General features: G+C 38.2%; 1 protein-coding gene across 2 annotated transcripts in view; it reads left to right on the top strand.

The window, feature by feature from the left end:
• The window catches only part of LOC128685726 (sacsin-like), a 73,203-nt gene extending 46,580 nt beyond the window's left edge, over positions 1 to 26,623 (top strand). For both annotated transcript variants that reach the window (XM_070083359.1, XM_070083366.1), the window contains 2 exons: positions 10,914 to 21,568; positions 25,533 to 26,623. In XM_070083359.1, the coding sequence (XP_069939460.1) occupies positions 10,914 to 21,568; positions 25,533 to 25,826 (10,949 nt within the window). In that variant the 3' untranslated portion in view covers positions 25,827 to 26,623. The remainder of the gene's footprint in view (positions 1 to 10,913; positions 21,569 to 25,532) is intronic.
• Positions 26,624 to 27,430: the final 807 nt, after the last annotated feature.

Below are 27,430 nucleotides of genomic sequence, written 5' to 3'. Positions count from 1 at the left end.
TAGAGGGATGAGGACACTACCTAGAGCAGGGGTGGGCAAACTATGGCCCGCGGGCCGCATGCGGCCTGCCAAAGGTTTTTGTGCAGCCCACCAAGATCAAGAGGAAATTTGAAAGAAGATGTAAAGTTTTATGTATCTCTGCACTCAGAAAAATTTCAAAATCTGAAAAAAATTTGCAAGAAAGATGTTTGTGTTTGAATCAACTGAATGTGGCCACTGCACCGAAAAGTTTGCCCACCCCTGGCCTAGAGGGATCCCTAAGTTGACAGGTTGAGTTTTTAACACACACAGCTTTTAGCCCACCCAGCCCCACACTTTACTCATGCTTTCACTCACCACTCCCCCACACCTTACTCATGCTTTCATTCCACTCCCCCACAGCCTCTAGCCCTCACAGCCCCATTCCCACAGCAACACACCCATACCTTACCCATGTTATCACAGCCCACACACCCTAACATACCATCTACACTCTTAGTCATGTAACCACCAATTACCCTAATTACTGCCCACACCAACTGCACACCCACCCACTCAGTCACCCATCATCTACACTACCACCCACACTGAGCCACCAACTTCCACCCACATGGTCACCATCGCACTTCCTCATTGCTTCCAGCCATCATCCCTACACCTCTCCAAAACCCAGCATCATAGGTGTGTATGTAAATGAAAAAAAGACACATACATGTACAGTGGACCCTCGCCTAACGAACGCATCGCATAACGTTAAATCCGCCTGGCGATACATTTTAACACAAAAATTTTGCCTCGGCTAGTGCTAAAAAACTCTCCCAACGCGATTCGTTCCGTTTGAGACACGTCCACGTGTGGCCTGAGCGCGCCTCACTTGTCCCATGGGTGCCAGTGTTTACAAACCAGCCACCGTGGTCGCTTCCAAATATACAATCGGAACATTTCATATTATCACAGCGTTTTTAGTGATTGCACCTGCAAAATAAGTCACCATGGGCCCCAAGAAAGCTTCTAGTGCCAACCCTACAGCAAAAAGGGTGAGAATTACTATGGATATGAAGAAAGAGATCATTGCTAAGTGTTGCGGTCCCCTGCCAAACTAGCTGTTGGGCTGTTAACCTGCGGCTGGCAGTACCACTGGGTATGTCATCAAACCCAATGTGGGGACTGCTGAGCCGGCCTTAGAAGCAGTAAGTACCTGAACACCTCATGGTACACATCTACTGGCTTTAGAAGCAGTAAGTACCTGAACACCTCACGGTACGCATCTAAGCAGTAACTACCAGAACACCTTACGGTAGACATCTACTGGCAGTAGAGTATTCGTCTGACCATCTTATTATATGCATCTACTGGTGTTAGAGGAAGCGCTCGCCACAGCTCACTGAGTCTGTTGGCCTCAGTTACTTGACGGCCTCATTCAGTGAGCTCGCAGCATGGTGTTCTGCAAGCAGTATTTTGTCAACTGGTCTTGAAGGCGGTAGATAGTACTCACCAGGCCATCTTACGGTGTACTTCTACCGGCCTTGGAGAGTATTTACAGGACACGTGACGTCTGCGGACTCACCGCCTACGCTGGTCAACTGTGGGCTGGAGTCGTCGGATGCTGTTTTAGTGGGACACTACGTGAAGAAAAGGTTGGAGTGTGACACTGAACTGGGCTAGGACCGTAGTGTGACACTTAAGCAAGTATGATGGAGTGTAACACTGAGATATGCTATAGGACCGTAGTGGAACACTGAGAAGAAAAGGGTGTCATGTGACACTGAAGATGATCAGGTTGTAGTGTACATTGAATAGTGTCATGCGACTGGCCTCGAGAAAGACGCTGTGTGAGTGTGTCGCTGGGTGTCAAGGGTGACACAGTAGTGTATGACGCAGAGAAAAGGGTGTCGTGTGACACGGAGAGTAGGAGCGTCAATGCAGAGAAAAGGGTGTCAAGGGACACAGTTGAGATGGAGCGTCATTACACGGATGTGTCGTATGACACAGGGAGCATCACAACTCGGATATGTGTCGTGTGAGACAGAGCGTCATTAGGTTGTCGTGAGATACTGAGTTGACTAATTTATTATTGTAAATGTTATTTAGAATTTGTTATTTTAGCATATATATATATATATATATATATATATATATATATATATATATATATATATATATATATATATATATATATATATATATATATATATATATATATATATATATATATATATATATATATATATATATATATATATATATATATATATATATATATATATATATATATATATATATATATACATTTATTTTATTATTATCACACTGGCCGATTCCCACCAAGGCAGGGTAGCCCGAAAAAGAAAAACTTTCATCATCATTCACTCCATCACTGTCTTGCCACAAGGGTGCTTTACACTACAGTTTTTAAACTGCAACATTAACACCCCTCCTTCAGAGTGCAGGCACTGTACTTCCCATCTCCAGGACTCAAGTCCGGCCTGCCGGTTTCCCTGAATCCCTTCATAAATGTTACTTTGCTCACACTCCAACAGCACGTCAAGTATTAAAAACCATTTGTCTCCATTCATTCCTATCAAACACGCTCACGCATGCCTGCTGGAAGTCCAAGCCCCTCGCACACAAAACCTCCTTTACCCCCTCCCTCCAACATTTCCTAGGCCGACCCCTACCCCGCCTTCCTTCCACTACAGACTGATACACTCTTGAAGTTATCCTGTTTCGCTCCATTCTCTCCACATGTCCGAACCACCTCAACAACCCTTCCTCAGCCCTCTGGACAACAGTTTTGGTAATCCCGCACCTCCTCCTAACTTCCAAACTACGAATTCTCTGCATTATATTCACACCACACATTGCTCTCAGACATGACATCTCCACTGCCTCCAGCCTTCTCCTCGCTGCAACATTCATCACCCATGCTTCACACCCATATAAGAGCGTTGGTAAAACTATACTCTCATACATTCCCCTCTTTGCCTCCAAGGACAAAGTTCTTTGTCTCCAAAGACTCCTAAGTGCACCACTCACCCTTTTCCCCTCATCAATTCTATGATTCACCTCATCTTTCATAGACCCATCCGCTGACACGTCCACTCCCAAATATCTGAATACATTCACCTCCTCCATACTCTCTCCCTCCAATCTGATATCCAATCTTTCATCACCTAATCTTTTTGTTATCCTCATAACCTTACTCTTTCCTGTATTCACTTTCAATTTTCTTCTTTTGCACACCCTACCAAATTCATCCACCAATCTCTGCAACTTCTCTTCAGAATCTCCCAAGAGCACAGTGTCATCAGCAAAGAGCAACTGTGACAACTCCCACTTTATGTGTGATTCTTTATCTTTTAACTCCACGCCTCTTGCCAATACCCTCGCATTTACTTCTCTTACAACCCCATCTATAAATATATTAAACAACCACGGTGACATCACACATCCTTGTCTAAGGCCTACTTTTACTGGGAAATAATTTCCCTCTTTCCTACATACTCTAACTTGAGCCTCACTATCCTCGTAAAAACTCTTCACTGCTTTCAGTAACCTACCTCCTACACCATACACCTGCAACATCTGCCACATTGCCCCCCTATCCACCCTGTCATATGCCTTTTCCAAATCCATAAATGCCACAAAGACCTCTTTAGCCTTATCTAAATACTGTTCACTTATATGTTTCACTGTAAACACCTGGTCCACACACCCCCTACCTTTCCTAAAGCCTCCTTGTTCATCTGCTATCCTATTCTCCGTCTTACTCTTAATTCTTTCAATAATAACTCTACCATACACTTTGCCAGGTATACTCAACAGACTTATCCCCCTATAATTTTTGCACTCTCTTTTATCCCCTTTGCTTTTATGCAAAGGAACTATGCATGCTCTCTGCCAATCCCTAGGTACATTACCTTCTTCCATACATTTATTAAATAATTGCACCAACCACTCCAAAACTATATCCCCACCTGCTTTTAACATTTCTATCTTTATCCCATCAATCCCGGCTGCCTTACCCCCTTTCATTTTACCTACTGCCTCACGAACTTCCCCCACACTCACAACTGGCTCTTCCTCACTCCTACAAGATGCTGTTCCTCCTTGCCCTATACACGAAATCACAGCTTCCCTATCTTCATCAACATTTAACAATTCCTCAAAATATTCCCTCCATCTTCCCAATACCTCTAACTCTCCATTTAATAACTCTCCTCTCCTATTTTTAACTGACAAATCCATTTGTTTTCTAGGCTTACTTAACTTGTTAATCTCACTCCAAAACTTTTTCTTATTTTCAACAAAATTTGTTGATAACATCTCACCCACTCTCTCATTTGCTCTCTTTTTACATTGCTTCACCACTCTCTTAACCTCTCTCTTTTTCTCCATATACTCTTCCCTCCTTGCATCACTTCTACTTTGTAAAAACTTCTCATATGCTAACTTTTTATCCCTTACTACTCTCTTTACATCATCATTCCACTAATCGCTCCTCTTCCCTCCCGCACCCACTTTCCTGTAACCACAAACTTCTGCTGAACACTCTAACACTACATTTTTAAACCTACCCCATACCTCTTCAACCCCATTGCCTATGCTCTCATTAGCCCATCTATCCTCCAATAGCTGTTTATATCTTACCCTAACTGCCTCCTCTTCTAGTTTATAAACCTTCACCTCTCTCTTCCCTGATGCTTCTATTCTCCTTGTATCCCATCTACCTTTTACTCTCAGTGTAGCTACAACTAGAAAGTGATCTGATATATCTGTGGCCCCTCTATAAATATGTACATCCTGAAGTCTGCTCAACAGTCTTTTATCTACCAATACATAATCCAACAAACTACTGTCATTTCGCCCTACATCATATCTTGTATACTTATTTATCCTCTTTTTCTTAAAATATGTATTTCCTATAACTAAACCCCTTTCTATACAAAGTTCAATCAAAGGGCTCCTATAATCATTTACACCTGGCACCCCAAACTTACCTACCACACCCTCTCTAAAAGTTTCTCCTACTTTAGCATTCAGATCCCCTACCACAATTACTCTCTCACTTGGTTGAAAGGCTCCTATACATTCACTTAACATCTCCCAAAATCTCTCTCTCTCCTCTGCATTCCTCTCTTCTCCAGGTGCATACACGCTTATTATGACCCACTTCTCGCATCCAACCTTTACTTTAATCCACATAATTCTTGAATTTACACATTCATATTCTCTTTTCTCCTTCCATAACTGATCATTCAACATTACTGCTACCCCTTCCTTTGCTCTAACTCTCTCAGATACTCCAGATTTAATCCCATTTATTTCCCCCCACAGAAACTCCCCTACCCCCTTCAGCTTTGTTTCGCTTAGGGCCAGGACATCCAACTTCTTTTCATTCGTAACATCAGCAATCATCTGTTTCTTGTCATCCGCACTACATCCACGCACATTTAAGCAACCCAGTTTTATAAAGTTTTTCTTCTTCTCTTTTTTAGTAATTGTATACAGGAGAAGGGGTTACTAGCCCATTGCTCATATATACATATACATATATATATATATATATATATGTATATATATATATGTATATATATATATATATATATATGTATATATATATGTATATATATATATATAATGTATATATATATATATATATATATATATATATATATATATACATATATATATATATATATATATATATATATATATATATATATATATATATATATTTTTTTATATATTATTTTTAATATATATTTTTTTTTTTTTTTATATATATTTTTTTTTTTTATTTTTTTTATTTTATTTAATTATTTTTTTTTATTTTTTTTTCCTTTCATCATCATTCAACACTTTCACCACACTCACACATTATCACTGCTTTTGCAGAGGTGCTCACAATATAACAGTTTAGAAGCATATACGTATAGAGATACACAACATATCCCTCCAAACTGCCAATATCCCAAACCCCTCCTTTAAAGTGCAGGCATTGTACTTCCCATTTCCAGGACTCAAGTCCGACTATATGAAAATAACCGGTTTCCCTGAATCCCTTCACTAAATATTACCCTGCTCACACTCCAACAGATCGTCAGGTCCCAAGTATCATTCGTCTCCATTCACTCCTATCTAACACGCTCATGCACGCTTGCTGGAAGTCCAAGCCCCTCACCCACAAAACCTCCTTTACCCCCTCTTTCCAACCCTTTCGAGGACGACCCCTACCCCTCTTTCCTTCCCCTATAGATTTATATGCTTTCCATGTCATTCTACTTTGATCCATTCTCTCTAAATGACCAAACCACCTCAACAACCCCTCTTCTGCCCTCTGACTAATGCTTTTATTAACTCCACACCTTCTCCTAATTTCCACACTCCGAATTTTCTGCATAATATTTACACCACACATTGCCCTTAGACAGGACATCTCCACTGCCTCCAACCGTCTCCTCGCTGCTGCATTTACCACCCAAGCTTCACATCCATATAAGAGTGTTGGTACTACTATACTTTCATACATTCCCTTCTTTGCCTCCATAGATAACGTTTTTTGACTCCACATATACCTCAACGCACCACTCACCTTTTTTCCCTCATCAATTCTATGATTAACCTCATCCTTCATAAATCCATCCGCCGACACGTCAACTCCCAAGTATCTGAAAACATTCACTTCTTCCATACTCCTCCTCCCCAATTTGATATCCAATTTTTCTTTATCTAAATCATTTGATACCCTCATCACCTTACTCTTTTCTATGTTCACTTTCAACTTTCTACCTTTACACACATTCTCAAACTCATCCACTAACCTTTGCAATTTTTCTTTAGAATCTCCCATAAGCACAGTATCATCAGCAAAAAGTAACTGTGTCAATTCCCATTTTGAATTTGATTCCCCATAATTTAATCCCACCCCTCTCCCGAACACCCTAGCATTTACTTCTTTTACAACCCCATCTATAAATATATTAAACAACCATGGTGACATTACACATCCCTGTCTAAGACCTACTTTTACCGGGAAGTATTCTCCCTCTTTTCTACACACCCTAACCTGAGCCTCACTATCCTCATAAAAGCTCTTTACAGCATTTAGTAACTTACCACCTATTCCATATACTTGCAACATCTGCCACATTGCTCCTCTATCCACTCTATCATATGCCTTTTCTAAATCCATAAATGCAATAAAAACTTCCCTACCTTTATCTAAATACTGTTCACATATATGCTTCAATGTAAACACTTGATCTACACATCCCCTACCCACTCTGAAACCTCCTTGTTCGTCCGCAATTCTACATTCTGTCTTACCTCTAATTCTTTCAATTATAACCCTACCGTATACTTTTCCTGGTATACTCAGTAAACTTATTCCTCTATAATTTTTACAATCTCTTTTGTCCCCTTTCGCTTTATATAAAGGGACTATACATGCTCTCCGCCAATCCCTAGGTACCTTCCCCTCTTTCATACATTTATTAAACAAAAGTACCAACCACTCCAACACTATATCCCCCCCTGCTTTTAACATTTCTGTCATGATCCCATCAGTTCCAGCTGCTTTACCCCCTTTCATTCTACGTAATGCCTCACGTACCTCCACCACACTTACAGTCTGCTCTTCTTCACTCCTAAAAGATGGTATACCTCCCTGGCCAGTGCATGAAATTACCGCCTCCCTTTCTTCCTTAACATTTAAAAGTTCCTCAAAATATTCTCGCCATCTACCTAATACCTCCCTCTCCCCATCTACTAACTCCCCTACTCTGTTTTTAACTGACAAATCCATACTTTCCCTAGGCTTTCTTAACTTGTTTAACTCACTCCAAAATTTTTTCTTATTTTCATTAAAATTTCTTGACAGTGCCTCTCCCACTCTTTCATCTGCTCTCCTTTTGCACTCTCTCACCACTCTCTTCACCTTTCTTTTACTCTCCATATACTCTGCTCTTCTTATAACACTTCTGCTTTGTAAAAACCTCTCGTAAGCTATCTTTTTCTCTTTTATCACACCCTTTACTTCATCATTCCACCAATCACTCCTCTTTCCTCCTGCCCCCACCCTCCTATAACCACAAACTTCTGCCCCACATTCTAATACTGCATTTTTAAAACTATTCCAACCCTCTTCAACCCCCCCACTACTCATCTTTGCACTAGCCCACCTTTCTGCCAATAGTCGCTTATATCTCGCCCGAACTTCCTCCTCCCTTAGTTTATACACTTTCACCTCCCTCTTACTTGTTGTTGCCACCTTCCTCTTTTCCCATCTACCTCTTACTCTAACTGTAGCTACAACTAAATAATGATCCGATATATCAGTTGCCCCTCTATAAACATGTACATCCTGGAGCCTACCCATCAACCTTTTATCCACCAATACATAATCTAACAAACTACTTTCATTACGTGCTACATCATACCTTGTATGTGTATATATATATATATATATATATATATATATATATATATATATATAGATATATATATATATATATATATATATATATATATATATATATATATATATATATATATATATATATATATATATATATATATATATATATATATATATATATATATATATATATATGACACAGTAGTGTCAGAAAGTTGTACCCTGTGTACGGTTACGAATTATTTATTTTAGTTAGATGCTAATTATAATTTATTATTGTAACATGTATATATTATCAGATGTTTATTAGAAAATACCTCTAGACCAAAGATTGTTTTTATATTATATTAAGATTAAGTTATTTTAACGTGTATTTAGGTATCCCGAACTCTTTATTACAAAATGAGTAAAACTACCATCTCAAAAATAATTTTTTTGTAATACTAAGTATGAAAGTGGAGTGTGTGTCACCGAGCTGGCCAGGTTGTACACAAAACCCCAGTCAACCATCGCTACTATTGTGGCCAAGAAAACGGCAATCAAGGAAGCCATTCTTGCCAAAGGTGCAACTTTGTTTTCGAAACAGAGATCGCAAGTGATAGAAGATGTTGAGAGACTGTTATTGGTGTGGATAAACGAAAAACAGATAGCAGGAGATAGCATCTCTCAAGCAATCATATGTGAAAAGGCTAGGAAGTTGCATGACGATTTAATTAGAAAAATGCCTGCAACTAGTGGTGATGAGTGAATTTAAGGCCAGCAAAGGTTGGTTTGAGAGATTTAAGAATCGAAGTGGCATACATAGCGTGATAAGGCATGGTGAGGCTGCCAGTTCGGACCAAAAAGCAGCTGTAAAATATGTGAAGGAATTCAAGGAGCACATAGACAGTGAAGAATTGAAACCTGAACAAGTGCTTAATTGTGACGAAACAGGCCTGTTTTGGAAGAAAATGCCAAGCAGGACCTACATTATTCAGGAGGAAAAGGCACTCCCAGGACATAAGCCTATGAAAGACAGGCTTACTCTGTTGATGTGTGCTAATGCTAGTGGTGATTGCAAAGTGAAGCTTTTATTGGTGTATCACTCTGAAATGCCCAGAGTGTTCAGGAAAAACAATGTCCTCAAGGCTAATTTGTGTGTGATGTGGAGCGCAAACAGTAAGGCATGGGGCACTAGAGACCTTTTCTATGACTGGTTACACCATGCATTTGCCCCCACTGTGAAAAATTACCTCCTGGAAAATAAATTGGACCTTAAGTGCCATCCTTCAGACTTGGCAGAGTGAATTTCAGGGGACATGAGCTTCATCAAGGTCAAATTTTTGCCTCCTAATACCACTTCTCTTCTCCAGCCCATGGACCAGCAGGTCATTGCAAACTTCAAAAAACTCTACACAAAAGCTATGTTTGAAAGGTGCTTTGTAGTGGCCTTAGAAAGTCAATTGACTCTAAGAGAGTTTTGGAGAGATCACTTTAGCATCCTCAATTGTGTAAACATTATAGGTAAGGCTTGGGAGGAAGTGACTAAGAGGACCTTGAACTCTGCTTGGAAGAAACTGTGGCCAGAATGTGTAGACAAAAGGGATTTTGAAGGACTTAAGGCTAACCCTGAGAAGCCTATGCCAGTTGTGGAATCAATTGTGGCTTCGGGGAAGTCCTTGGGGTTGGAGGTTAGTGGGGAGGATGTGGAAGAGTTGGAGGAGGAGGGCAATGAAGAACTAACCACTGATGAGCTGCAAGATCATCTTCAACAGCAAGAGGCCAGACCTGAGGAAACTGCTCCGGAGGAGGGGATAGAGAAAGTGGCTTGAAGTGCAACCTTTTTTGATGAAAATCACCCTCACACAGCTATTGCAAGCCATGCTGGTGACTATTACACTGACAATGTTGTGAACCACTTTAGGAAAGTCATAAAGGAACGGGAAGTACAGGCCTCTATGGACAGATGTGTTGTGAGACAGAGGTCCAGTGACTCTCAAGCTGGTCCTAGTGGCATTAAAAGAAGAAGGGAAGTAACCCTGGAAAAGGACTTGCCACCTCAAGTCCTAATGGAAGGGGATTCCCCTTCTAAACATTAACACCATCCACACTCTCCCCTCCTCCCATCCCATCAATCATCACCACATCTTCAATAAAGGTAAGTGTCATGTAATTGTGCATTTCTTCTTCAGTTTGTGTGTATTAAAATTAATATTTCATGTGGTAAATTTTTTTTTTTTTCATACTTTGGGGTGTCAGGAACGGATTAATTTGATTTACATTATTTCTTATGGGGAAAATTAATTCAGCTAATGATAATTTCGCCTAACGTTGAGCTCTCAGGAACGGTTTAATATCGTTAAGCTAGGGTCCACTGTATAGCATTTGCTACTATCTGCTGTTTTCGGTATTCATGGCAGGGCTTGGAACGTATTCCCTGGGGTTCCACTGTATATATTAAGTTTCAAATTTTTTTAAATGTCTCTTGTTTGTATGATTTCTATACTTGATATAAAACATACAATTTCTTTTTCAGGTGTAACTCAGTTAAAGCTGTTCTCTCCTAGACAACATGGGGTGGAACTACTATCTGAAAGTGCTCAATATGTTAAGCGATCTTCTCTGTCCCAGCAACAGTTGGAATGCTGGTTGCCAAAAGTATGGTCAGTTGTGCAACATCTCAATCTTCTAAGTGTAATGAACATAGCATTCATACCTAGCAGTCAGAATTTAAATTCCTCAAAGCTAATAAGCCTTTCAGCTGCAATCATTGTGCAAAACTCGAGATCAACTCTATCTCAAACAGCTGTAGAGGCTCTTGAGCTTTTGAAAGTGCAAGTAATTCCAAAACCTCCAGAATATGTTCGGCATCATGAATTGCACAGTTATTTCAATAGTTCAGATGCTCGAGGTGTATCCCAGGCTTTGCTTAAGGTGTTGACAATGCATAACAGCAATGATCTGGCATGTACATTTAATATGTGGCGCAGTGATGAACATGTTCAGGCCTTATTGAATGTTACTGAAGTACACTGTCTTCAGCTACAGATTAAGAACCTCTTTAAAGCACTAAATATATTCAAAGCTAATGGACGAAATAATATTTTGACTGATGTAAGCATTAATAATTGTGGCAGAATATTTCCGGAGATTGTAAACTTTCCTGTAAGTTTTCCTGAAACTTTGATAGTCCCATCTGATAGGGTGAGTCGACAGCTTGCAAAAAATTTGGGTGCCACTGAACTGTCAAAGGAAATGTTGTTTCTCCTTGCCCTGGAGAATACATACTCTGATAATGATACATCAAAACTTGTGGCATATATTTTGGAAGATAGATTCCTTCAGTGCAGTGTAAAAATTCAGCATCAGCTGCAGTTTGTAAAATTTGTTCCAAATGAGAAAGGCACACTTTTCCTTCCTAACCAACTATATGATCCTGATGATATTGACAATGCAGCATTGATTTCAGAAGATCTAAATCCTAATGCCTGTTTTAGGAAATATTACCCCATATTACGGAATTTGGGGATGAAGAAGATGCAGGATATGCCAGTAAGTAAATTTATTCAGATCATTAAAAATTTCCAAAACAAATCATTATCTGAAAAGGAAAAAGTAAACAAGGCAGCAGCTTTGCTTAGAGCTACAAATCGCCATCCAGATTGCCAGAAAATATGTCAAGCTGTAAAATATGTTGACTTTGTATATGGTGGAACATCCAAACCAGATGGTTATCCCAACAGCTTAAGTTGGGCAACAACATCTGTGGCATATAAGCCTCAAGATATTAAAAGTTACTATCACTTCAAGAATTCTTTGGGCTCGGTGGTACCCCTCGTGCATTGCTCTGATTTTTATAATGTTGCTAACCACTTTGGCTGGAATCAAAAGCCCAGTGTTCAAAATTTTATTGAACATTTAAAAAATATAATGAATGCATACCAAAATAATGAAGCAGGATATTTTGATTTAATAAAGGAAACATACAAGCAACTTTCAGGATTTATCAATACTGCAGATGCATGCTACTTACTCTCATTGTCAACAACACCATGTGTTTTTACTGAATTGGGTTTCAGAGATCCAAAACAAGTGTATATCTCATCACAGATAGGAGACCTGCTAATGTTACCATACATGTATCAGCTGCCTTTTGAATTACGTGATTGTGCATCACTCTTTTCTACTCTAGGATGTTTTGAAACCCAGTCAAAGGAATTATTCTTAACACTTTTAAGACAAATTCAAGAACACCATTGTTCAGGAAGACATGCTGATGTTGATCATGACAGAAGAATGGTTGTACAAGTTCTTCATAAACTAGAACAGTTTACTAAAGATATTTCTCCTTCAGAACTATTATTGCCAGTGGAAAACATTGATGGAAGATTAGAGCTGATTGAAGTAGATCAATGTTCTTACTCAGAACAGTCTTGTAATTGGCTAGACAGTAAAGATCTTGGAGTAAGAGTGATTCATAGCAGTGTTGGAACCAAACTAGCAAAAGCTTTGGGTGTAGCACCTCTAAGCAAACATTTACTGGCTGGACAAGAGGCTTTTATGGAGTGGGGCCAACATGAACCACTTACCACACGTCTCCATAACTTACTCCGGCAGTACCGTGATGGTGTTGCAGTCCTCAAGGAGTTGGTGCAAAATGCAGATGATGCTGGTGCTACCACTATTTCCTTTCTTTATGATGAACGTCAAAATGAAGATGCACGCACAAGGCTTATCAGCGATAAACTACAAGAATGTCAAGGACCAGCATTGTGGGTTTATAATAATGCCTTTTTCACAGAGGAAGATTTTTCAAATATTAAAAAACTGGGTGGAGGAAGTAAAGAATATCAGACCACCAAAATAGGGAAGTTTGGACTAGGATTTTGCTCAGTTTATAACCTCACTGATGTACCTAGTATTATGAGTGGGTCTAATTATATTATGTTTGATCCACACCTAACGTACTTAGATAGCAATAGTCAGACACCAGGAGTGAGATTCAACTTTTCCAATGAGAGAAATTCATTTATGCTTGAAAAACTTCATGGGCAATTTAAACCATTTAATGAAGTTTTTGGCTGCATTATTCAACAGACCAAAAAATTTGATGGCACCTTATTTCGTTTTCCTTTGCGAACTCCAGCTCAGGCAAATAATAGCGAGATCAGTAATGTAAGTTACGAGCATAAAGCGATGATAGAACTCCTTCAGATGTTTAGCAAGATTATTGGGGAGCTGCTGATTTTTACTCAGAATATCAAAGAAATCAAGGTCTTTTTCTTGAATAAAAGTGCATTGTCACCATCAGAGAAAGTGTTGTTGTTTGAAAGTTCACGAACAATGAGGAAAGTGTGCCATTCCCCTGGAAACTCTGTCTTCAGCAACAGAGCAGATAAAACAAAAGTGGAGAGAGTTGCTAACCTGTTTACTACTGACTTTAAATGGAATAGAGAATCTTTTCAGGAAAGCACTTTTACAGAAATAAAAGTAGTGTGTTCAGAGGAAGGTGGAAAATTGTGTCATATTTCTAAAGGTAATTGGACTGTCAACTGGCTTATATCTTGGCACTGTGGTAATGGGGCAACATGTAAATTTGCAGAAGTTCTGAGAGGTAAGGCCCTTCCTCTGGGTGCTGTGGCAGTGCCATTAAAGGAGCAAAGTGATGGATGGCAACCCATTAATCTTTCAGAACTTCCTCCAGGGTTTTATAGAGAGAGCCATATTCATTGCTTTCTACCACTGCCAGTAACAACACCTCTGCCTGTACAGATAAATGGATATTTTGAAGTAGCTTCTGACCGCACAAGCCTCAAGACACAGACAGAGGATGACCGAAGGGAGGGCTTAAACTGGAATGAAACCTTGATAAATGATGCTGTGAATGCTGCTTATCACAGCCTTTTATCAGCTTTACAATTAGAAGGCCTAAGTAGAAATTGTCCTTACTACTGCATTTGGCCTGTAAAGTGTGACACAAATGATAGCTTAGTATTAAACCTCAAAAAACATTTTTACGATAAAATTGTCAATGAAGATAAGCAAGTCTTTCGAAGCAGGAATAAGTGGCATCCACTGAGGGAATGTATGTTTCTAGAAGAGTCATTTTATAAACTAGAAAAGATTGGAAAAAATGCTTTTGAATATATGGAAAATTTAATGGAGTCTTCTGATCTAAGGATGATAAAATTACCTAAAGATATTTTTTCTGGTTTCCAGTTTAAGGACATATCAGGACACATGATCTCTAAAGACACTTTTTTCTCAAATTACTTCATCCCAAATATTTCAGGGCAATATGTTACTTCAGAGAAGAGAAATGAGCTGACATTGTATATCATGGATACTCAACAACCATGTCTTAAAAAGCTAGAAAGTGTTTGTTGCATTCCTACAATCCCAAATGGAAATTTAAAAGTTCCTAATGAGCTAATAAACCCCATGAGTAGAATTTCAGCTATGTTCACTGTGGCTGATGAGAGATTTCCAGAGAGGTTGTTTTATGATAGCCGTTATAGGCTTAGCAGCCTTCTGTATTTGGGAATGAATGATTCATCTATTCCTACAGAGATGGTGAGCAACAGAGCAGAGACTGTCATGACATTACCATGTCATAATTGTGCTGTTGAAAGAGCTTTTGAAATACTGTATTATATAACAACACAAAATCCTGATGAGCAAAATAATATTGCACAAAGAATTAAAGCTGTCTCATTTTTACCAGTCATGCCCAAGCCATATAACTGGCCACTTACTTGGAAAGGTGATATGCATCTACATCAGAATTCTCAAGTGTGTATCATCCATGACAAACTGGATCTACAAAGCAAATTAAAGGCCATTGGATTTTCGAAGCCAGCTGATATGTGCTTAGGAAAATTCAAGGAGCTTGTAGGCAGCACAAATTTGTTACTTTGGTTGCCTCGCATAAACAATGATAAGATACCCAAACCAGTAACTAGAAAGTTGGGCATTATTGTAAATGATGATAAGCTGCCATTAAATAAGGTGTGTCACCAGCTCAAACTACTAAGTACTGTATCACCAGTAGACAGTAACATCAAGGACATCTCTCATAAAATATATAGTCATTTGGAACGTATGATTCAAGACTTTAATGTAAATCCAGAACATTTACAAGAGCTAAGAAGTGAAAAGGTCTTACTTACAAAAACTGGCTTCATGGAACCAAACCTTTTTGCATTTTCTAGTGAGACTGATTGTTCACCTGATTTGTTCTCAGTGGAGGTAGAGGGCCTTGGAAAGTACACGCGACTGATGGAAGCTTTAGGTATTAAATCAACCTTTCATGTAGATGCTGTATTTGAAGTTCTCAGTCAAAAGCAAGAAAAATATAAATTGGAAAAATTAAGTGAACTGGAAATATTACAAATATCCAAGCTTTTAACATTATTGTTTAATGTTCGAGAGACTAGTTCCAGCAATTATCAGTTGCCCCTTCATTTGTTGCACCTTCCAGATGCTGATGGTTACCTCTGTCCCATAAACAAATTGTGTTGGGAGGATGGAGTTGAGTTGAGCTCAAGTGGCTTTCACTGTTTGCATAAACACATTTCTTTATCACTGGAAATGACAAAGTGGTTAGGAATAAAAACAAAAACCAGGCAACGCCTTGAGAACTCTTCCAACAGGATGCACTTTGGCCAGAAAGAACCTTTAACAGTTCGGCTGAAAAACATTCTTAAAGAATATCCATGTGATTATGGAATTATGAAGGAGCTGTTGCAAAATGCTGATGATGCTGGAGCAACAGAGGTAGCATTCATTAAGGATTTTCGAAGACTCTCCACTGAAAAGCTTTTTGACAAACAATGGGCACCGCTACAGGGTCCTGCTTTGAGTGTGTACAATAATAAGTGTTTTACAGAAAAGGATCTTCAGAATATTCAAGACTTGGGTAACAGTACCAAAAATTTAGATCCAGCCAGTACAGGACAATATGGCATTGGTTTCAATGCTGTGTATCACATAACTGATGCTCCATCATTCTTGACTCGAGGACCTGCTGTACCGCAAGGAGAGACACTCTGCATGTTTGATCCACACTGCAAGTATGATCCTATGGCCACTCCAGAGAAACCTGGGGTGCAGTTTGTAAATCTGAATGATTTGCGTAAAGATCACCCAGATTCTTTCCAAGGTTACTTGGAAGATATTTTTCTACAGCATGAAGGCACTGTTTTCAGACTCCCACTGCGAAGTGAAACATCTGATATTGCAGAACCCTTCCAGCCTTACAAACTTAAAGACAAGTTGAGGGAGTTCCAGGCTGAGATGGCAAAATGTTTACTGTTTTTAAGAAATGTTCGAAAAATTTCCATTATGAACATTACTGAAACAGGGGAGTGTGATACTGAGTATTCAGTTGAGTCATCCATCCACCAACAAAATGAACTCTCAAAATTGCAAAGTATGATGAAAGAAAGGAAACCTGAAAATTTTGTCTTAAATATTGATATGATGAGAGCATGCTATACAATGAAAATTGCAGACTCTAACAATGATGAGTACACTTGGTACATAGTTCAACAACTTGGTACAGAAAACAAAGACAGTGTGCCTGAAATAATACAGCATGCTTTTACTAACAGATATCTTAGCCTGCTTCCTCATGCAGGAGCTGCTGTTCTTTTAGAAACCAATAACATAAATACTGATGATCTGTATACAACATCCTGTTATCTTCCATTGCCAACAAAATCAGGATTACCATTTAGTATTAATGGGCATTTTACTCTAAATTCCTCACGTAGAAATCTGTGGACTGGCATAGAAGATTGTAAAGACAAGTGGAATTCTTGGTTGATGAAGGAGGTACTTGTACCTGCTGCTGTTTATGCTGTTGATCACTATAGAAAATCAATTTTTCCAGACAACAATATCAGAATGACATTAAGTGAATATACAGGAAAAATTTCTTTGTGTAGGAAAGCCTTCCCTAATGGAATTAATGCACAATCAGAAACATGGAAAAATTTTACGAAATGGTTTTATGAATACATCATTGATCAACAGCTACATTTCTTTGATGTTTTCGTTCTAGATAATGATTATGACAATAGTTCTTTGACTGAAAATAGACAAAATGTGAATCAGCCACAAAATGGAGAGTTAAATTGGCATGCATTAAGAAAGAATGGGAATGAATTTCCAGTTTACTTTAGTGATGACAGACTTTTACTGATAACCATCTTGCTAAGAAGACTTGGTATGAAAGTGGGTAGCTCTTTCATGTGCTGCATCCTCCAGTCTGTAGGAATTGAGTATCTCACTCTTACGCCTGATATTGCCCTCGAGTTTCTTCATTCCTGGGATGACGATTACCCTGACAAATGTAACCCAATGATAATGAAACACATCACAGAGACTCCATTTTTATGTACAGAGAATGTGTGCAACCTTTTCAAGTATCTTTCAAACTCTCAAAATTTTCTTAGTAAATTGGAAAGGCTTCCACTGTTGCTCACTAATGACAAGATTCTCAAATATTTTGATACTAATAATCCATTATTCATTTCATCATACTGTCCTCTGCTACTAAATTCAGGAAATGAATTTTTAAACAGTGATATGGTAGAATTAGTAGAAAATACTCTTAAAAACTTTACAGACCAAAGTGTGCTCAAACGGTTTACATTAAAGGACCTTGCTGACAGACTGCATAGAGAATTAGGCCAGGAATATCATGCCTGTGAAGACATTTTACCTTTAGGTGGTGATGCACTACCAGATGTAAAATGGTTAGATTTGTTATGGTCATTTATTGTTAATTATGTAGAAGAAAATTTTTATTGCAGTGATAAAGAATCAGACAAAAAAATAAATTATGTGAAAGGCCATCAATATATTCAGAAAACTCTTGGAGACTGGGCCTTGTACCCATTAATTGATAAGAAGAGGTTGTATGTAATTGCTGTAAAAAATGCTTGGAGAGTTCTAGACCGTAATGATCCAGCTCATTGCAGTGATTCACTTTCGGTGTTCCATCGCTTACCTGTTCCAAATACTTACAGTGATATTTCTCATACTCTTAAATTAAATCTAGCAGCAACTCTAAGAGATCCTTCTGTTGTTTTAGATAACCTTTACTTTCACAGAGAGAGAATTGCTGAGTATGTTTATCAAGGTGCCATGATGGATAATGCAAATGCAGAGAAAATGACTGAAGTATTGGAATATTTTGGTCAGTACTGTGAGAGAGTATTTCTCTCTAAGGCTAAACTCTCTTCACTGAGTATCTTTGAAGATGTTTCAGGAGTAGTACAAAAATTGGAAGACATTGACTTTATTGTACCAGATTCATCCAAACTTACCAGTAATTTTAGAGATTTAGCTAAACTTGCCAAAGATGACAATATAATTATTTTAAAGACAGCCACGTCAGACAAAATAAAACATCTTTACCAATACCTGAACAAAGATTGTTATATGGAGGATCTGGAAATTTATGCTAACATAATTTTGCCAAAATATACAAATTTGCAAGAAAATCAGAGGACCAATTTTATGAACATTTTAAGAGATGAACTAACAAAATTACAACACAAGAAAGAGGACACATGGGAACAAAGTCAAAAAAATGTTGTTTTAGCATTAAAAAAGACTCCTATTATAAACCTCAATGGAATATTCACAACTGCAGATCATTTCTATGATCCAGATAATCCAGTATTCAAGGTGATGGAGTTAAACAATTTACCACCAGAATGGCAAAAGCGTGAATGGAGTTATTTTCTCAAATTGGCTGGCATGGTACATGAACTGACTGCAGAAATGTATGTACAGTATGCTAGTGAATTAACATCTGCTGACTCTAATGTTAAATTAAAGTCTAAAATTCTTACTACATACCTTTTTGATAACTTTGACAAGCTAAAATCGAGATGTTCTCAAATAAGGAAAATTGAATTTCTTGCACCTGAAGAATCTGAAAGACTAAAACAAATTTTACCATATTTTAAAACAGCATCTGGGCTAGTCTCTTTTTCTGGTGGTGTGCCATCAAAATTTTCTGATCTTCTGTGGACAACAACGAGTCTTTTGCCACAATATGCAAGTAATGTTGCATATAGTTCTCATGCTCAAGAAGATTTAAACATCTTGAAAACTCCCCCTCAAGAAAAAGTTCTTGAGCACATAAGCAAACTTTGCACGTTTTTAACATCTAAACAGGAGAATTCAAGCTCTACCATTGTGTCTGTGATGGAAAGCATTTACCAGCATTTACATCACAGTCTTCATGATGTGATTGCTTACCAGACTATTCCATTAGTTCACTTACCCAGTCAAAAGACCTTTGTTACTGCTAATTTAGTGGTTGAAAATTTGGAAGGAGAAATTATCCCGTATTTATATAAAGCACCAATAACATATGGGAAATACATTGACCTTTTTAAAAAGCTTGGAGCTGTTGAGGTTGCTACTTGTGACACTTATGCTCAAGTTTTAAAGATGATCTATAACAGAAGTCAGCAGCAAAAGTTACACCCTGAGGAATGGAATTGTATGAAGTTGGCTCTTCAAGGCTTACACAAAAATATACTGAAGCTCAAAAATGTTACAGCTGCTGAGTTATACCTTCCAACCAAAGAAGGAAAATTAGAAAAGTCTTCTGAAATGTATGTGGCAGATATTGAGGAATATTTAGATGCCTTAAAGGGAAAGTTAAATGAATCAATATTTATAGGTTTTCATAGCCTAAAAATACCACTGAATGATGCTGACTTTGTGAAGCTTTTGCCAAGTAATTTACAGCCAAAGCTTTTGTCTCATGCTGTGAAAGAAGACCTAGAAAGCAATACTGAGGAAATAACAACAAAATTACTTAAACAGTTAAGAGAATTACTTTATTCTAATGGTTTTAAAATGGCAGTACTGAGAATCATAAATCATGATTATATATCACAAGGAATTATTTTTACTGAAGCAAAAGCAAAAGAATTGATGAGTATTTTTGATAAAGTAGATGTGAAGCAGGTGAAGACAATTACCACAAATTTGAAGGTTAATCAAGAGGAAGTGGGTAAACGAAATCGAAAGTATTTTGTGAAAGTCAGCAATGAAGGAGAGAGAAAAGTAACATTATATATTTGTGAGAACATTACCAATTCTTTGCTTACAAGTGGACTACGCAAAACTTACAGAAAATTGCTAAACTTAACTTCAGTAATAGTGATGGACCATTTAGCAAGCATATTGAGCTCATATGAAAAACCTCATGATATTCCAGCAATATTAAATGAATTGAATATCACTGCTTGGAAAGTTATGAACACTGATTATGAATTTTATCCAGCAGAGGTAGGTTCTTATCTTAATGAAGAATTAATCCCTTTGCTGGATAACGAGTTTTACAAATTCCATGAAGGAGAAATTGTTTGCATGAAGAAGTATATTCTTGGAGAGGTTGAAGATGGTGAAGATCCTGAAGAGAATATTTATACCATTGTTCAAGTGAAACGGTTGGTAAGACGTCATGATAATGTGTTTATGGATGAATATGAAGTTGAAACTGGATATGAAATTAAGTCTTGTGTGATAGTTAGATCCCATCAGCTATACAAGTTTGTAAGACCTGCAGCAAATGACTGCAGTGACATAATGCTAGCTGATCACATAACTGTAACTGATGATGTATCTGATAATCTCGCTGAAAAAGAGATTATGAAGATGATAAAAAAGCAGATTCAAGAAATCTGGAAAGTTACAGATGAAAAAGAAAGACGCCATCTCCTGCGCCGCCTGATTCTCAAGTGGCATCCAGATAAGAACAGTCACAGGGTCGAGCTTTGTACCCGTGTAATGCAATATATACAGCACCTAATGAAACGGCTAGAAAATGGAGAGGATATATCAGATGAAGATGTAAACACTTCATATTCTGACTTCTTCAGAGATACAGGTATGTTCCGCACGCCCAATGAAGATGTAAACACTTCATATTCAAATAGTGATCCCAGTGACTTCTTCTTCAGAGATACAGGTATGTTCCGGCGACCGCGAAGACAGAAGAGAAGTTCCTATGGATTTTTTAGAAACCGAACATCTGAGGAAAAGATGCCTGATTACCCTGAAAGCATGAAATGGCTTAAACAGGCTGAACATGACTTCGCTGAAGCTAATCAACGTCATGGAGAATCTTCATGCTGGATCATGTATATGTGCTATCAGGTAAGCTTGAAAGATATATTTATGTTCAATATTGTTTATGTAAACACAGAGTACATTATAGAATCAGAAATAGAAATTGCTAATTTTCACTTTTATCTCGCTTTGTCTCATGAACATTTAAGTTACAGTACAGTATTTGGTTATCATACTAGCTTCCACCAAAGTTCATTATTCTTTTGCACACCCTACCAAATTCATCCACCAATCTCTGCAACTTCTCTTCAGAATCTCCCAAGAGCACAGTGTCATCAGCAAAGAGCAGCTGTGACAACTCCCACTTTGTGTGTGATTCTTTATCTTTTAACTCCACGCCTCTTGCCAAGACCCTCGCATTTACTTCTCTTACAACCCCATCTATAAATATATTAAACAACCACGGTGACATCACACATCCTTGTCTAAGGCCTACTTTTACTGGGAAAAAATTTCCCTCTTTCCTACATACTCTAACTTGAGCCTCACTATCCTCGTAAAAACTCTTCACTGCTTTCAGTAACCTACCTCCTACACCATACACTTGCAACATCTGCCACATTGCCCCCCTATCCACCCTGTCATACGCCTTTTCCAAATCCATAAATGCCACAAAGACCTCTTTAGCCTTATCTAAATACTGTTCACTTATATGTTTCACTGTAAACACCTGGTCCACACACCCCCTACCTTTCCTAAAGCCTCCTTGTTCATCTGCTATCCTATTCTCCGTCTTACTCTTAATTCTTTCAATTATAACTCTACCATACACTTTACCAGGTACACTCAACAGACTTATCCCCCTATAATTTTTGCACTCTCTTTTATCCCCTTTGCCTTTATACAAAGGAACTATGCATGCTCTCTGCCAATCCCTAGGTACCTTACCCTCTTCCATACATTTATTAAATAATTGCACCAACCACTCCAAAACTATATCCCCACCTGCTTTTAACATTTCTATCTTTATCCCATCAATCCCGGCTGCCTTACCCCCTTTCATTTTACCTACTGCCTCACGAACTTCCCCCACACTCACAACTGGCTCTTCCTCACTCCTACAAGATGTTATTCCTCCTTGCCCTATACACGAAATCACAGCTTCCCTATCTTCATCAACATTTAACAATTCCTCAAAATATTCCTTCCATCTTCCCAATACCTCTAACTCTCCATTTAATAACTCTCCTCTCCTATTTTTAACTGACAAATCCATTTGTTCTCTAGGCTTTCTTAACTTGTTAATCTCACTCCAAAACTTTTTCTTATTTTCAACAAAATTTGTTGATAACATCTCACCCACTCTCTCATTTGCTCTCTTTTTACATTGCTTCACCACTCTCTTAACTTCTCTCTTTTTCTCCATATACTCTTCCCTCCTTGCATCACTTCTACTTTGTAAAAACTTCTCATATGCTAACTTTTTCTCCCTTACTACTCTCTTTACATCATCATTCCACCAATCGCTCCTCTTCCCTCCTGCACCCACTTTCCTGTAACCACAAACTTCTGCTGAACACTCTAACACTACATTTTTAAACCTACCCCATACCTCTTCGACCCCATTGCCTATGCTCTCATTAGCCCATCTATCCTCCAATAGCTGTTTATATCTTACCCTAACTGCCTCCTCTTTTAGTTTATAAACCTTCACCTCTCTCTTCCCTGATGCTTCTATTCTCCTTGTATCCCATCTACCTTTTACTCTCAGTGTAGCTACAACTAGAAAGTGATCTGATATATCTGTGGCCCCTCTATAAACATGTACATCCTGAAGTCTACTCAACAGTCTTTTATCTACCAATACATAATCCAACAAACTACTGTCATTTCGCCCTACATCATATCGTGTATACTTATTTATCCTCTTTTTCTTAAAATATGTATTACCTATAACTAAACCCCTTTCTATACAAAGTTCAATCAAAGGGCTCCCATTATCATTTACACCTGGCACCCCAAACTTACCTACCACACCCTCTCTAAAAGTTTCTCCTACTTTAGCATTCAAGTCCCCTACCACAATTACTCTCTCACTTGGTTCAAAGGCTCCTATACATTCACTTAACATCTCCCAAAATCTCTCTCTCTCCTCTGCATTCCTCTCTTCTCCAGGTGCATACACACTTATTATGACCCACTTCTCGCATCCAACCTTTACTTTAATCCACATAATTCTTGAATTTACACATTCATATTATACTATACTTATTATTGATTTAATGTTTGTCCCTTGAATCAAATTTTCAGATTTGAAGCAAGTCAGAATCTTTCATTGCCATGAGTATTTGAGAGAGTAAAACAAACCCCTGCAAAAATAGCTTCAGTAGTAAAATCACTTGAAAATACAGGTAGTAGCAGAAATGAAGTACCAACCATTATCTTCATAAAAAAGCAATTGCAGCATTTTCCAACAAATCACTTCAGGAACAAGCCTTTCCAGAGCCAGGATAACATTTGTCCACAAAGGTGGTGATTCATCTTATGTTAAGAACTACAGACCATTCTCTTATTAACAACTACAGACCATTCTCTAATCTACCAATGCTTTCAAAAATATTTGGGGAATTAATTCTCAATCAACTGTACACATGTTAGGACACAGATGTAACTTATGTGTTTTCAATGGCTTTTTTCAAGCCCTTACAAACATTGGAAATATAAACACATATGCAGTATAATGTGATCCTTTATTGACAACATTTTGCCCACACAGTGGACTTAATCAAGGCACAAACAGATCTACCTGGGTGGAAGGTATGTGAGTATTTATAGGATGAAGTCAGGTTGAGAATGCTGGGTCAGGTGGAGAGTGCTGCATGTGACAGTCTACCGAGTAGGGTTATAGAAATGGAAGAGAGATTGGATAAGTATATGAGTAGACCTTCTGCAGTGTTCCTCCATTCGTATGCTCTTATGTGGGATAGGGATGAAGTTTCTTGGCAAAGGATTCAGCTATGTTATAGAAGCCGTTGTTCTGGTTGAAGTTGTTGAATATAGAGATAAGTGATGATTCCAGGATTCTTCGGTATTGAGTGTTGTCTTCTCTGGCAGTAAGTCTTGCGTTTCTGTAGTTGATTAAATGGTTGTGTGAATTTCGGTGTTGTGCACAGGCATTCCTTGAATCCTCAGATCTGCCTGTGCCTGTTCTGAAATACGTGTTTGGAAGTCTCTTGATGTTTCGCCCACGTATAATTTGCTGCAGTCATTACAAGGGATTATGTATACCCCCGCAGAGGATGGAAGCTTGTCCTGTCTATTACTGATAATGTCCTTGATGGTTGTGGAGGTAGATACTTGGAATGAGGTGTTGGAAATGTGTTTGGCAATGGAGTTGGTGGGGAGGACTATGTGTCTCTTCTCGGCAGTGTCTTCTTTGGGTGTGTTGAAGATGTTTAATGCCCGTCATCTGCAGTCTCTGATGAAGTAACGAGGATAGTGAAGTTAGGAAAACACTTGTTCAATTATAGTGCATTCTTCCTCAAGGAACTCATTGCTGCAGATTCTGAGTGCATGCATTAAAAAGCCTATATGTAATTACACCATGTTTAGTTTTGGTGTCCTGGTGAGAGTAGAAGTGGAGAAGATCATGGTGGTTTGTCTATCGAAAACCTACCTAATATTGAATGCCTAATCTAAGCAGGGATTGCCACAAAATCCAGAAGATAACCATAGGGCCATTAGGGGCTTTGCAGATAGAAAAGCCAGCAGCTGGCTTAATAGTTGATCAACACACAAGCAATAGCAAAGGTATGATGACAGTGTGCAGTGAACCTTGCTGCAACTCAGGACATGTTATTTTATTGGCATGAATGAGGTATGACATATTCCAGATGGGTACATTGGGGCTCATACTGCAAAATGTACTACATATCCTCTTCTAACTGCTTTGATACATGTCTTAATGATACTTTCGAGTATATCCTAAGTAATTAGGTATTTGCAAATAGGTAGTTAATTATAAACATCTAAATTGCATTCCTTCTTTCAGGCAGCAGAGAAGATCTTAAAAGCAGCCTTATACCTTGAGGACCGAAGCAAGGCAGCAAAATTTCACTGGGGCGGAGAAATTTATTCACTTCTTGACATAGCATCAAATTTAAAATCAAGTGAGTCGTGCTTACTTGCATCTGACTTAGAAACTCGTGTTGGCCATCATACCAATTTACGCTATCCTTCTATGCAAGGATGTCCCTGTGACTACTATACCAGTGATGATGCCAGTTATATGTTAAGCAAAACAGAAAAATTAATGGAGTTGCTTAGACCTTGCTTTGCAAGGTAATTTGTTTCGAATTGTGTTACCACAATCTCTTATAATGCAGACAATATTGTACCTTTTTTTTTCTAGAAAGTAAACAGTACCATAAATAGTATTAATACAGTTCCATTGTGTAACAAAAAGTCTTTTTTTTTTAAGTTGTAATTTGCATATTTATAATTTTATGTGAAGTGTTTGTAAAAAAGTTGTACAATGTTGAAATAAACAATAATTCTATTTTTTTTTATAAGATTTGCAGATGTGGTCATTAAATGAGACCCTGTAATTGTAGTGTATTAGTAAGCACAAATGTACAAGCTAATCATGTTGCATTTACACTTTCTTGCATTTGTAGTCTGTGAACTTTGTTAAATCATGTTGCACTTGTAGCCTGTGGAGAGCGAAACGGTGCCACAATAAAAATGTCACATTTGTTCCGCTAGTGTCTTTTTACTTTACATAATTAAAGAAATCATGTTGCATTTAAACTTTCTTGCATTTGTAGTCTGTGAACTTTATTAATTAAACAGCCATTTTATATTAAATGTTTTGTTTGTCGGGTATATCAGGGCCACTGACAGCTTATGCCAATATTAAATGTTTCTATTATTTACTGTGGCAAATAGCCTGTTTCTGGAAGCTGTGGTTTTCCTTACAAATATTTTAATACATAGTAAGAATGAAGCAATTTTGTATGATTTAAATTTTGTAAATTAAATACAAAGCACTTTGTCTTATTTCTTCAACTAGAAACCATTTCATCTTATGTATCTTGAAAGTTCATTGTATGTAGATTAAAAAATAAATGGTACTGTATTGCAGTTTAGGTATTATCCAAATTCCTACAGTATTTTCTTTAATGTGTTAATTATTATTATTATAATAAAGAAGCACTAAACCACTAGGGTTATACAGTGCAATAGGGCAGGGAAGGATGCAGGGGTAATGGGTAGCAAGAGGGAGAGGGATGATTATTAGGTTATGAAGTGCAGCAGGGTAGCTAGAGATTAAGGTGGAAAGGACTGAGGAAAGTGCTAGAGACATCATCAGAGTTTGTGTAGCAAATCAGTTGCCGTCAAAAAGTGAGAGTCTGGACTCGGACTGCAGTGGGAAAGAACAGACACAAACAGCCGGAACTTCCCAAGGGGCCAGGGCTGGCAGTGAGACACTACATGAACATATTATTATAATCATGGGGGGGAGTGCTAAACCCGTAGGATTATACTGTGCATGTGGGGGGGGGGGGATGGAAGGTATTCAGGCTCAATTCTGGGAACCAAATCACAGATCCAATTTCCTAGATCAAGAGCCCCTCACCAGCATCAAGGAACCTCCTTGAGGGGTAGATGACCATAGAGAGGTGGGAACTGAAGAGAAGACAAGAACGAATGTAGGTGGAGAGAAAAGGGAGTGAGTAAACAGGGGCGATGAACAAATAAGGAACGACATCAATGACTATCCTATATACTGAAGGATTGTAGAGGTCATGAGATGGAATGTAATAGCAAGGCAAAGAGCATCACGGCGATCAGACAAGGATGGAAAATTCGCTTCTACACAGAGGCTCTCGAAGGGCACAGACGACCTTAGTGATGTATAGGATCTAACTAGAGTTGAGGGAGAGGCTG

Source organism: Cherax quadricarinatus, chromosome 1, assembly GCF_038502225.1.
Source record: "Cherax quadricarinatus isolate ZL_2023a chromosome 1, ASM3850222v1, whole genome shotgun sequence".
Taxonomy (NCBI): Eukaryota; Metazoa; Arthropoda; class Malacostraca; order Decapoda; family Parastacidae; genus Cherax; species Cherax quadricarinatus.
This window is presented reverse-complemented; position numbering and strand designations above follow the sequence as displayed.